We start from the raw sequence: 12,856 nt of genomic DNA on the forward strand, positions 1-12,856 counted from the left end.
TGCCTCCACATGCTGCCCAGTGTCTCCATATGCTGCCCCGTGTCTCCACATCATGCCCCAGACTTGCCGCTTTGAATAAAAAAACACTTTCTCCTTACCTGGCCTGGCTGGCCGTGGTCCAGTGCCGACGTCCACCCAGGTATTTCAGCGCGCACTGGCCGGTGAATTACAATAATGTCATACGCTGGCGACGTGCGCGCTGATGTCAGCTGCCAGCCTCCAATTGGCTGGCAGCTTTTAACTATTGCTGTTCAGGCCCGGGTGGGCCCTGCACTGGCAGAAGCCTGCCGCTGAGGCCCAATGACCAGAAGAGATGGGGCTCGATGCGGGCCCCCTCTGGTCATCGGGCCCCATATGCCAGTCAGGGCAGTAATGCCCTGATGGCAGCCCTGAGTATGAGAACCAGAAATATCTTAAACTTGTTATGCTTTAAATGTGATTATTAATGGTTGTCTGAGGAATGTTCTGCCAGGCTGTTTGCAATGGTTTATGTATATTGTCAGATCTGATTGTGGCTGCTCCCTTTGCAATTGACAACCAATGACATCCCAGATACGCTCTATGGGAGACAAGCCCGGAGATGCAGCAGGATATGGTAGCACATTTCAGATACATTTAAGTTACGCAGGTTGCTCCAGTAGCACAAGCAACTTTCGGCCTGGCATTGTCAAAGTTGAAAAACTCCTGGGACACTTTGAAGAAATGGCAGTACCACGGGTTCCTCTATTCTGCCAAGAGATGTGGATTTTGTTCAGAAATTTCTGCAGACTAATCTGCAACCTGTGCACATAACCTAAAGTGTCAAACAGTGTCTACACAAACCATCTAAAGGCATTTTCGACATTGGATTACAAGCCAAACATCCAACCCTTAACCCGTTACTAATGTTGAGACAACCCCTTTAATCCCCCTATTATTTTTCTTACATTATCTTATTTCATTACAGATTACACATTGCATATCCTTCCAGTGTGTGACCATGTATATGTAAAATATTTTGCATACATTCATTTATTTATAAACATTTGTCACTAGTTGCATCTCAGGAATCTCGAATAATAACAAAGAAATGAAACATTTATCCAGCCTTCACATTTGTTGCATTGTCTGGGGTAGATGGATAGAATAACATGAAAGCAATATGCCATGTTAAAATCTTGACATGTGCAAATTGGATTGGCAGTGTATCATTCTAATTAAAGTCAGAAAAGAAATATTAAACTGAAGCCGACAGGTGAAATCCAGTATGTGCATATAATGTGCAATAAATAATGTAGCCTAATGCTTGGCACCTCAGTGTACTCTATCAAGTGCGATAGGTAACATTTTTCACGTACCTTTGAAATGTTGCTTGATCGACTAGCTGAGCGCCCCGGGGATTTGTCATTCTGCAAAACAAAATTAGTTTACCAAAATAGGTGTGATATGTATGTAGGATTGTGTCTTCTCTCCTCACTTTTATCCATGCTGAGTCAATTAGTTTTAATTACTATGGAGAACTGTGACGCTTGAACTGTTTTCTTCCATGCTATAATTATCAAAGTATTGTACTGATGTGTCTGCAATAACTGACTGCAACCAGAGAATACGCAATATATACATGATTTAGTCATTATTTCCAGTACATTTTCACATAGAATGATGGAATCAAGAATGCTGTGCACTAGGCTAGGGCTTCAGGGCGACCCCCAAACTATGGTAAGAACATAATTTGTCGACAATGGTCATTTATAAAAAGACAAAAAGTTGACCTCAAATAGCACTCACAGATGTTATTTTACTGTAACAAATGACAAGATCATGTTGGCGCAGTCTAGGACTTCTTTAGCCTCTTCTGTTGGAGAGATCATAGTAGACATCCATGCTAAAAGTACAAATGTCTTACAATGTTCCTTTTTATGTCACCTGAACCCAGCATAGAAAGACATTATAGATGAGGGATCGATTTGCAATTTTACGCAGTTTCGAACTTTTTGAGATTTGATTCACAGTTTGCAAAAAAATAATAATTTCCCAAACTGCTGAAGCATCATAAAGCAGGCTAATGCTATTTTGTGGGCCTGCCCTGCAGCTGTAACACCATAAGGATTATCATGCTTTGTATAGTGGTGGTCAGTAACTGGGCCATCACCGATCGGCAGTTCTCAGCAAAGCACAGTTTGTGCAGAAGAGTGGTTTTCCATCTCCAGAGTCACTGGGTAAGTCTCTCTTGTCTGGAGAGTTTAAGCAGGATTCTCACTCTCTTCCTCACCTGGAAAGTGTAATCTCTTATGATCAGCAGGGTCCTCCCTCTCTCTTGCCTGTAATGGGTAAATTCTTATGTTCATTAGGTTCCTCTCTCTCACTCTCTCTCTCACCTGGAGAGTAGAAGCACTGTTGGTCAGCAGGATTCTCTCTCTCACTCTCTCCCTCATTTGGAGAGTTTAAGCAGGATTCTCACTCTCTCCCTCACCTGGAGAGTGTAATCACTTATGGTCAGCGGGGTCCTCCCTCACTCTTGCCTGCAAAGGGTAAACTCATTATGTTCAATAGGGTCCTCTTTCTCCCTTGCTCTCTCTCACATGGACAGTATAAGATCTTAAGGTCAGCAGAGTCCTCCCTCCTTTCATTGTGAAGTGCAAGCTCTTATGGTAGGCAGGATCCTCTATCTCTTGTAGTATATGAGCTCTGATGGTCAGCAGGGTCCACTCTCTCTCTTGCCTGTAAAGTGTAAACTCTTATAGTTAGCAGGATCCTTTATCTCTTGTAGTCTGTAAGCCGTTATGGTCAACAGGGTTCACTCTCTCTCCGCTCCTCCATATATATTTTCCAAGCACTTACAAGCTTTCAATTATTGAGATTAATGCAAATGTAGTCACCACAAATTGTCTTATCATAGAATCATAGAATCGTAGAGTTGGAAGGGACCTCCTGGGCCATCTGGTCCAACCCCCTGCTCAAGCAGGATTCTCTAAATCATCCCAGACAGATATCTTTCCAGCCTCTGTTTGAAGACTTCTATTGAAGGAGAACTTACCACCTCTTGTGGCAGCCTGTTCCACTCATTGATCACTCTAACTGTCAAAAAGTTTTTTCTGATATCTAATCTGTGTCTCCTCCCATTCAGTTTCATCCCATTGCTTCTAGTCTTTCCTTGTGCAAATGAGAATAAAGATGATCCTTCTGCAATGTGACAGCCCTTGAGATATTTGTAGGAAGTTATTAAGTCTCCTCTCAGTCTTCTCTTTTACAGGCTAAACATTCCCAAATCCTGCAACCTTTCCTCTTAAGACAGGGTTTGCAGACCGGTCACCATTCTTCAAACTCAAATTTCAAAAGAATTGAACATCTTTAAAATACATCCAAAATGAGTCATGTATCTTGATAAATTAGAGATAACGGCACTTATATTGCAGTAAATGACCACTTTTTTGTAAACTCTCTCCCCAGCCGTGCAACAGTGCAAGGGGGCTCCTCACTTTGAGGCACATCTTACAGTTTGAGAAACACTGCCTCAGTCTAAAGCCCCCGTCACACACAGCGATTGCTGCTGAGTCACAAGTTTTGTGATGCAACAGCGATCTCACCAGCGAGATCTCTGTGTGTGACACCTATCAGCGACCGGCACCCCAGCCGGGTATCGCTGATCGCTGTGGAAATCCCTGGACTTTTTTTTGATTGTTGGTCTCCAGCGAGCTGGAGCTGGTAACCAAGGCAAACAGCAGGTTTCTAAGCGCCGCGCGGCGCTTAGAACCAAGGTACACAGTGGGTTTCTAAGCGCCATGTGGCACTTAGAAATCCGCTGTTTACCTTGGTTACCAGCTCCCTGCACCAGCGCGCTGGTATCTAAGGTACACAGCGATGCGCGCGCTTGTCGTCGCTGGTGCTGATCGCTGGTGAAGTTGCCTGTTTGGCAGCTCACCAGCGATCATGTAGTGACACACCAGCGATCCTGACAAGTTCATATCGTTGTCAGGATCACTGGTGAGTCGCTATGTGTGACGGGGCCCTAAGAAAAATAAAGTTGATCGGCACATCCAAAAATATAGATAAAATCTTCAAATTTTATTCTATACACTGTGTTAAACAATTAAAATACACATGTTTGTGATAGAAAAAAACACTCTTAAGCGTTTCTAGTACTGTGTGCTTTTTGCTTTTAGTTTTTTTTCTATGCAACATGTGGATTGTAATTGTTTGACATACAGTATATGGAATAAAATGTGCAGATTTTATCCATTTCTTTTGATTTGCCAATCAACATTCTTGGATATATTTTTTGGCAGTCTGCAGTACTTGAAACAACGCAACCCATCGCATATAAAGGACAGATTTCATCATTCATTGCACGGTGAGCAATTTATCCAATATGTTTTCTCACTGTCCCAGTCTATATAATATTTTCTAGGTTTAAAGGATGTCATCAATTGTAATGTATGACAGGAAAAAAAGACTCAGGAAATCAACTATAAGGCTGATTATAATTAATAGAAACTGCAATGCAGCAAAATAGAATAGTTCAATATTAGGGAGTAAGCTGACTTTTTTTTACATTTCTTGAGCTCGATTCCACAAAAATAAAATTTGTACTGTATGAACATCCAGTGACATGAATCTATAAATAATAAAGCGTCTAGCAAAATGGATAAGAATTCTAACCACAGATGGCTGCCTCTGATCAAGTGCAAAATCCTAATGAATGAATATTGAAGAAGATGTAGCCAACGCCAAACTGTTCATTGTACAGCACTGAATAACTAATATGGCTAGATATTTTATATTTAAATCACACATGTAGCCGACCTCAATACTCACTCACTTGTATTTATTAATAGGCTCATGTTTTATTAGAAAACATAACACTGTAGAAGTATTGCAATGTCCGGAATAAGGTGTTCAGACGCATATACTGTATATAGTATACAGTATGGAAAAAAGTATTTAGTCAGCCATCAATTGTCCAAGTTCTCCTAATTAAAAAGATGAGAGAGGCCTGTAATTGCCATCATAGGTAGACCACAACTATGAGAGTCAAAATGAGAAGACAAATCCAGAAAATAGCCTTGTCTGATTTGGCATGATTTATTTTGCAAATTATGGTGGAAAATAAGTATTTGGTCATTAACAAAAGTTCATCTCAAACTCCATTCCTTTGACCCCCTACTCCACTACTCCATGTTTCTGGAGCACTTTGGAACTCCCATTCTGTCTGCAATAAGCTCCATGTCATCCATAACCTCTTTACATCCTTCAATCTATCCTTCCTGGGCCTCATCGAAACATGGCTGATGACCCCAGGTACAGCCTCACCTGCTGTGCTGTGTTACAGTGACCTTCATTTCACCCACACTCTTCGCCATGGCAATAGACATGGTGGAGGAGTGGTCCTCTTCCTTTCCAAAATTGCACCTTCAACCCAATCCCACCTCTATCCTCCCTCATCCTCCCTTCTTTTGAACTACATTTTGTCTGTATCTGCTCTCTCTCAAACCTGGGGGAGGTACAAGTACCAAAAAATGACCAATAAGTCCGTACATATATAAATAAAAAAACAACTTTTTTGAACATAATAGACAATACAGGTGAGGAGAAAATGTGCCACAAAGTACAATCTAGATGCACAAATGCATGACTAAAAAAAGAGGGCACATGAAGACAGGTAGGCGAAAAATCATGTGGTGTAAAACTGATGGTAGATGGCATATATCAGAGCAATAGAAATAATTAAATTAATGATCACAGTAACTACCAGGGTATAAGTCTAAAAAATCTGCACTATGAGTTAAGCAGGCCATGGGTAGGTGTCACAGGTATTTGGTACATGTCAGCCAGTTATGTAAATAGCAATCCTATAAGCAGAAAATAGGTGCCATGGAAAACAGTTACCTGCAGTAGAAAGCAGAAAAGGGGTCCCTGGGGCCATCCCCCCATCTTTTGAACTACATTTTGTTTGTATCTGCTCTCTGTTAAACCTACTAGTAGCCATCATATACCGACCACAGGCCTTGACGCTGCCTTTATTTACCACTTCTCCATCTGGTTCCTAGACTTTCTCTCTGCTGACATTCCCAACATCATTACGGTTTTCTTCAACATTGTTCTGACACCCACTAGTGGGCAGCCTCCAAACTCCTGTCTCTCACTTCATCCTTTGATCTTACTCAGTGGTCCTCTGCAGCAACCCACATGGGTGGCCATACATTAGACCATATCTTCACCGACCTCAGCTCCCTATATAATCTGACAATCTCTACTCACTTTCTCATCCCAGTCCTACTCACCTGCTCCCATGTTCAACAACTAGTGAACCCCCACAGATACCTTGCACACCTAGATGTTCACTCCACAACACAGACAGTTTAACCGTTTTCTAAAATTCCACACTCGCATCAGATATTGACTCCTGGCCTCCTGTTTCATGCACGGCAGAGTGCAACAAATCAATAGACAACCTTGGCACAACAGCCTCACTAAAAAGGTTTGGCGAGTGTCCAGGGTTGTGGAGCAGCCCTGTAAGAAAACACACTTCCAAGATGACTTCACTGCATTCAAAAAGCAACTATCACATTCAAGTCAGCCCTCAACTCTGCTTAACAGATTAATTCACAATCCTTGTATCTTCTTCATCCTACAACCCCAAACAGTCATTCAACACTTTTAACTCCCTAATCGACCCATCACCGCCCCCTCTGATCTCCTTCATCTCGTCAGAATACTTTAAAGCATATTTCAAAAATGAGATCACCCAAACAAGACAAATCTTTACTGCAAAACCACCGCATATGTATAACAGACCACTGACCCTCCCTCATAACCTTTGTCCCCACCATCACTGAGGGAGATATTTATCAACTCCTCTCCAAATCCCACTTAACCACTTGTGCATTAGATTCCATGCCATCCCAACTCCTCCCTTACTTCACCAGCACATTTGTCTCAGCCCTAACCCATCAGTAACCACCAATCCACCAAACCGCTGCACGACCAGCTCTACCCCCGCCTACTGTATCCTCACCCATCCGTTGTAGATTGTGAGCCCTCGCGGGCAGGGTCCTCTCTCATCCGGTACCAGTCGTGGATTGTATTGTTTAAGATTACTTTACTTGTATGTATTATGTGTACCCCTCCTCACATGTAAAGTGCCATGGAATAAATGGCGCTATAATAATAAATAATAATAATAACTAGATGTGTATTTCCTGAAGGAAGTACAGATAGTCCTTAGAAATAGTGCCCGGGCTGCCCCTTTAAGAGAGACTTGCCTGCTGCCCCTGCAAGACTTTCAACTCAGGATCCGTTTTAACTGTGGGTGCCTCTCAGGGACCACTTTGGCCTGTGGGGCCCCTCAGGGTCCAATTTGGTGGGCAGGGCCCCTCAGGGTCCGATTTGGTGAGCGGGGCCCCACAGAGTCTAATTTGGTGGCTGGGGCCCATCAGGGTCCGATTTGGTGGGCGGAGCCCCTCAGGGTCCGATTTGGTGGGCGGGGCCACTCTGAGTCCGATTTGGTGGGTGGGGCCACTCTGGGTCCGATTTGGTGGACGGGGCCCCTCAGGTCTGATGTGGTGGGTGGGGCCACTCTGGGTCCGATTTGGTGGGCGGGGCCCCTCAGAGTCCGATTTGGTGGGTGGGGCTACTCTGGGTCCGATTTGGTCAGCAGGGCCACTCTGGGTCCGATTTGGTGTGTTGGGCCATTCTGGGTCAGATTTGGTGAGCGGGGCCCCACAGAGTCCGATTTGGTGGGTGGGGCCACTCTGGGTCTGATTTCGTGGGCGGGGCCACTCTGGGTCCGATTGGTGGACGGGGCCCCATAGGGTCCGATTTGGTGGGCGGAGCCACTCTGGGTCTGAATTGGTGGGTGGGGCCACTCTGGGTCCGATTTGGTGGGGGCCTCCATAGGGTCCGATTTGGTGGGCGGGGCAACTCTGGGTCCGATTTGGCAGGCAACATTTTCTCATTGAAATGCATTGAGACAATACATTCCAATGACGGAAAAAAAAATTTCAAACGCAAATTGCGCAAATACTACAAATCCGATCGACACGAATAATACTTAGCACATCACTCATGGACGCTGGCTTCGAAATGACGCCTCAACGGAGGCGTTAATTGCGGAAATCAACTGAATAATAATAATAATAATAAGCGTTCGGATTACAATATTGTGCTTTCTTCAAAAGCACTATAATAATCTCTTGAACTTGTTGTTAACTTCTGGTACCTTCCCATCTGCTTTCAAGCATGCCGCAATTACAACTATCCTTTAACAAACCATCCCTTGACTGAATTCTACGTCTAGCTATCGTCCCTTTTACCTCCAAACGTCTCAAACAGCTTGTCAATGCTGTACATTCCTCCCACATCAAATCTAACTCACTCTTTGACAACCTACAGTCCAGTTTCTGTCCCCACCACTCCACCAACACTGCTCTGACCAAAATTACTAATGACTTACTTATGGACAAAATTAGCATACAATTCTCTAGTCTCCTCCTTCTTAATCTGTCCTCTGCCTTCCACACAGTTGACAACTCTCTCCCACTACAAATCCTTTTTTCCCTTGCTGTCAAAGATCTTGACCTCTCCTGGATCTCTTCGTACCTTTGTTATCACATATTTAGTGCCTCCCACTCCAATATTACCTCCTCACCCTGCCCTCTCTCTTTTTGTGTCCCTAATGGTTCTGTCCTGGTATCCCTACTCTTATCAATCTATACCTTTGGCCTGGGACAGCTCATAAAGTCCCATGGCTTCAATTACCATTTATATGCTGATGTCACTCAGATCTACCTTTCTGGCCCAGTCATAACCTCTCTGCTGTCTAGAATCCCAGAGCGTCAGCCATATCCTCCCTCTTCCCCTCTCGCTTCCTAAAATTGAATGTGGACAAAACTGAACTCATCATCTTTCCTCCATCTCACCTAACCCCCCTACCTGATCTATCTATTACAATAATCAACATCACACTTTCCTTAGTACTGGAAGTCTGCTGCCTCAGAGTAACCCTCGATTCAGTGCTGTCCCTCAAACTATACATCCAAGCATTTGCCACCCTCTGCTGCCTCCAACTCAGAAACATTTCCAGAATTATCCTTTCCTCAACCCTCAATCCACTAAAATGTTAGTGCATGTCATCTCCCGCCTAGACTACTGCAGTATCCTCCTCTGTAGGCCCCCTGCTAAGACTCTCACACATCTCCAGTCCATCACTAACTCTGCTGCTCAACTAATCTTACAGGATTGCATTATTTGGGAATGTTTAGCTTGCAAAAAAGTAGACTGAGAGGAGACTTAAAGGGAATCTGTCACCCATTTTTTGGTGATATGATGTCAAGATATCCAATTTAGTGTCGCACTCCCCACCTTTGATGCATAAATACCGTTTTTAGCTCTCCTGCGGTGTATGCAAATCTCCGCGGTCCAGTAGGATGGGCGGGGCTTATTCTCCTTCTCTCCCCCCCTCCTCAGCTTGCTGTAGGTATTGTGATCTGTGAATATCACAGATCCCGTAGAGTTTCCGCAATTATGTTCTATGGCCTGGAAGTATTGCCAGATGGGGTGCAGAGTGTACATTAATGAGAAAGAAATGAACTTTTTTGAATGTACCAAATGGATGCAATGAAACAAAAAGTGAAAAAATTAAAGAAGTCTGAGTACTTTCCGTACCCACTGTATGTTCATTTTGTTTCTGTCTTGGGTTTTGTCTGTTTCATGGCCAATGTGAACATGCTCCTACTTATACTCCAGTTCATTTTATCTGTTTAGTTTCAGGTTTCGGCATTTAGTTCAGCTAAGTGTGTGGCCTTCCTTCAATTGAGCTGGACATTACATTTATATAGCTTCCCATAAATGGAACCCGGTCATGCTCAGCCCTTACACACACTGACATCACTATGACGCATGGTAAGGTTTAATACTATAAGTTAGAAGCCCCCCGAATTAGGGTACACCTTAATGCTGATGGGATGGCCTTTACACTTTTTTTTAACAAAAACAGTGTTTACCAAGTACACTATTTAGTTATATGCAGTATAGCTTATACTTAATTACTTATGGCAGGGTAGATGTTCATTTTTATTTTTGTCTTGGATTTTTACACATCTGCCTGTATTGATATACAGTATATATGCACACTTGCACATTAATTCATTTTTTGTCTTGAATGTTTGTATAATATCACACAAAAAAATACTGTTGCTATGCAAACAGAAATGATCTTTGACACATATACATACAAGTATTAGTAGAAAAGGTTATGCCATTTTGAAATTATGATTAATTAAAAAATATAAACATGTCAGACACAAATTTTCCTAAGGCATCTTGCTTTTGCAAGATGATGCGCCCACCTACAAAACCTCAATGAAATCAGCTTTGTAATTATTGATCATTCACCTGATTTGGCCCATTTGAATATTATTTGTTTCTAAAGCTAAAAAAATAATTAAATGGACTAAAATTTACAACAAATGAGATGGTAGTTCATAGAATCATAGAATGTTAGAGTTCAAAGGGACCTCTGGGGTCATTGTGACTGTGAGGGAGGAAGTAAATGTCTCTCCACAAATGAAATGTGTGCTCAACCATGACATTCATTCCCCAGGATCATTGTTTACCTTTAATTAACGCAAGCCCTTTGAAGCTCTTAATACAATGATGTGAACTCTGTTTAGGGTATGTATGACAGGACAGACAAACTAGATTTCTTTTGTCTGAGTCAAGCAGATTGAGACAGCGTGGCACTATAGGTCACAGCAAGGCTCTGAGATATTGAATCTGGAAAATTACCTATAATAACAGAATGCAGTATCTCTGAGACTAGCCAAGAACATAATCGGAATCGGCATTCCTTCCCCCACATGCTCATATCTTTTAGCCACCTCCAGCACTCTGCATTATGGAGTTATGAAGCATAGCTACCAGGAATTACATAGGGTAGGCATATTTAGTCTCTATATGCAGAGTGTGGGAGGGAACAGCCTGGGAGATATAAGGCAGACCCTCATTTTGGACTGAGTTTTTCTACTGGCAGGAGGATATGTTAGCTGACACAGCCAGGAAAATCATGTAACTAAGATTTGGACCTGTGATCCATCAGTGCGTCCCTGTGGTCACATGCTATATAACACGGTAATTGAAACCTATCTATTCCCTGTCCTTGTACTACACTCTTGACTGTATACCTGTATATTGTTCTTGTAAATATATACCTGTATATTTCTAGTGCGTCTTTTTGGCGATTAAATATAAAATTAATCTTGGGCTGCTCTTTTATCTCGATACACAAATCCCCACGTTGGCACGCTCAGTTGGTTATATTATATGCTATCTGGGTTGGATGTTGACTTGATATAAGCCTGTTGTCAAATGAGGAACTGGTGGCAGCATACGGTACTGTGTTAGTTAGGAGCCCTAACAGTGATGGCCAGGAAGGTTATGTATATATCCTCAGCCTGGACTGGTGATGAATATCCCCCCTCACTGGGAGGGCCTCAATAGCGCGTACCTATAAGGGAAGCCTTTCTGGTGACTATTTGCCCTCGGTGCAGTTCCCTGACTGACCTGGGGCAAGTGGTGATGCCAGAGAGGTGATCTCTGCTGGGTCTTTCTCTCCCTTCCCCCGAGGTGAGTGAAGTTGACACCCCCTTTCCCTGTGCAGTCAGTCACAGTGTCCAACCCCTGATCAATGCAGGATTCAGTAAACCATCTCAGACAGATGTCTATCCAGCCTCTGAAGACTTCCATTGAAGGAGATTTCACCACCTCTCATTGCTGCCTGTTTCACTCATTGATCGCCCACACTGTCAAAAAGTTTTTTTTTCAAATATCTAATCTGTATCTTCTCCCTTTCATTTAATTCCACTGCTTCTCTTGTTTCCATGTGAAAATGAGAATAAGGATAATTTCTCTACACTATGACATCCCCTCAGATATTTGTAGACAGCTATTAAGTCTCCTCATTGCCTTCTTTTTTGCGAACTAAACATTTCCAGATCCTTTAACTGTTCCTCATAGGACATACTTTGCAGTATGCTCACCATCCTGGTAGCTCTTCTCTGAACTCTCTTCAGTTTTTCAATGTCTTTTTTAAAATAAGGTGCCCAGAACTAGACATAGTATTAAAGATGAGGCCTGACAAAGGAGGAATAGAGGGGGTTTGTTACTTCACGTGATCTAGACTCTATGCTTCTCTTAACACATCCTATAACTGTGTTTGTCTTTTTTGCATCACACTGTTGACTCCTGTGCAATCTATGATCTATTTGTATAGCCATTGATGTTGTCGAGTAATGGTTTGCAGAACAAAGTAACTTTTTTTTTTTTTAATTAGAATTACTTTTTGATTCATGCATTAAATGTGTAGGGTTGAAAGGTGGCTATATTAAACAAAATAGTATTGCTTTAAAAACAAGTAGTTTTTTTTCTTGATAAGGCCAAATATACTGCACAGTACATCAATATCCCTTCGTATTTGGCCTGTGTCAGCAGTTAGATTTGTTTAACCAGAAAACTACCTCTTGTAATCATCATTTATTCATTATGTTATGTTAAAATGATTTTCAGCATTGATGTTTCTTCCTTACCCATCTTATTCATCTATCAGGTAAATTAAGGCTCTTATCACATTGCATCATGAGGTATATTGGAAGATCAATTGCACAGTGAATCCCAACTATACCTGACCGAGAGGCAATAAGAGTGCTGCACTAGTTTTGAAATGTGAAGAAATTACAAACTAAAAGAGGTCATGACTAGAGTTGAGCGAAACGGGTCGGTCAAATTCAAAAGTCGCCGACTTTCGCTAAAGTCGGGTTTTGCCCATCGAAACCCGACCATAGCGTGAGGTCGGCCATGCGGTCGCCGACTCGAGCGCCAAATT

At 42.5% G+C, this 12,856-nt stretch overlaps 1 protein-coding gene across 5 annotated transcripts in view; it reads right to left on the reverse strand.

Moving 5' to 3' along the window:
* MARCHF1 (membrane associated ring-CH-type finger 1) overlaps window positions 1-12,856 on the reverse strand; it is a 622,019-nt gene that overhangs the window by 422,771 nt on the left and 186,392 nt on the right. For 3 of the 5 annotated variants that reach the window (XM_073576928.1, XM_073576924.1, XM_073576937.1), the window contains one exon: window positions 1,338-1,388. The exons of the other annotated variants lie outside the window; for them this stretch is intronic. In XM_073576928.1, the coding sequence (XP_073433029.1) occupies window positions 1,338-1,388 (51 nt within the window). The remainder of the gene's footprint in view (window positions 1-1,337; window positions 1,389-12,856) is intronic. 5 annotated transcript variants of the gene reach the window in all.

This window comes from Dendrobates tinctorius, unplaced genomic scaffold, assembly GCF_039654945.1.
Source record: "Dendrobates tinctorius isolate UK_male_01 unplaced genomic scaffold, ASM3965494v1 ptg000008l, whole genome shotgun sequence".
Lineage (NCBI taxonomy): Eukaryota > Metazoa > Chordata > Amphibia > Anura > Dendrobatidae > Dendrobates > Dendrobates tinctorius.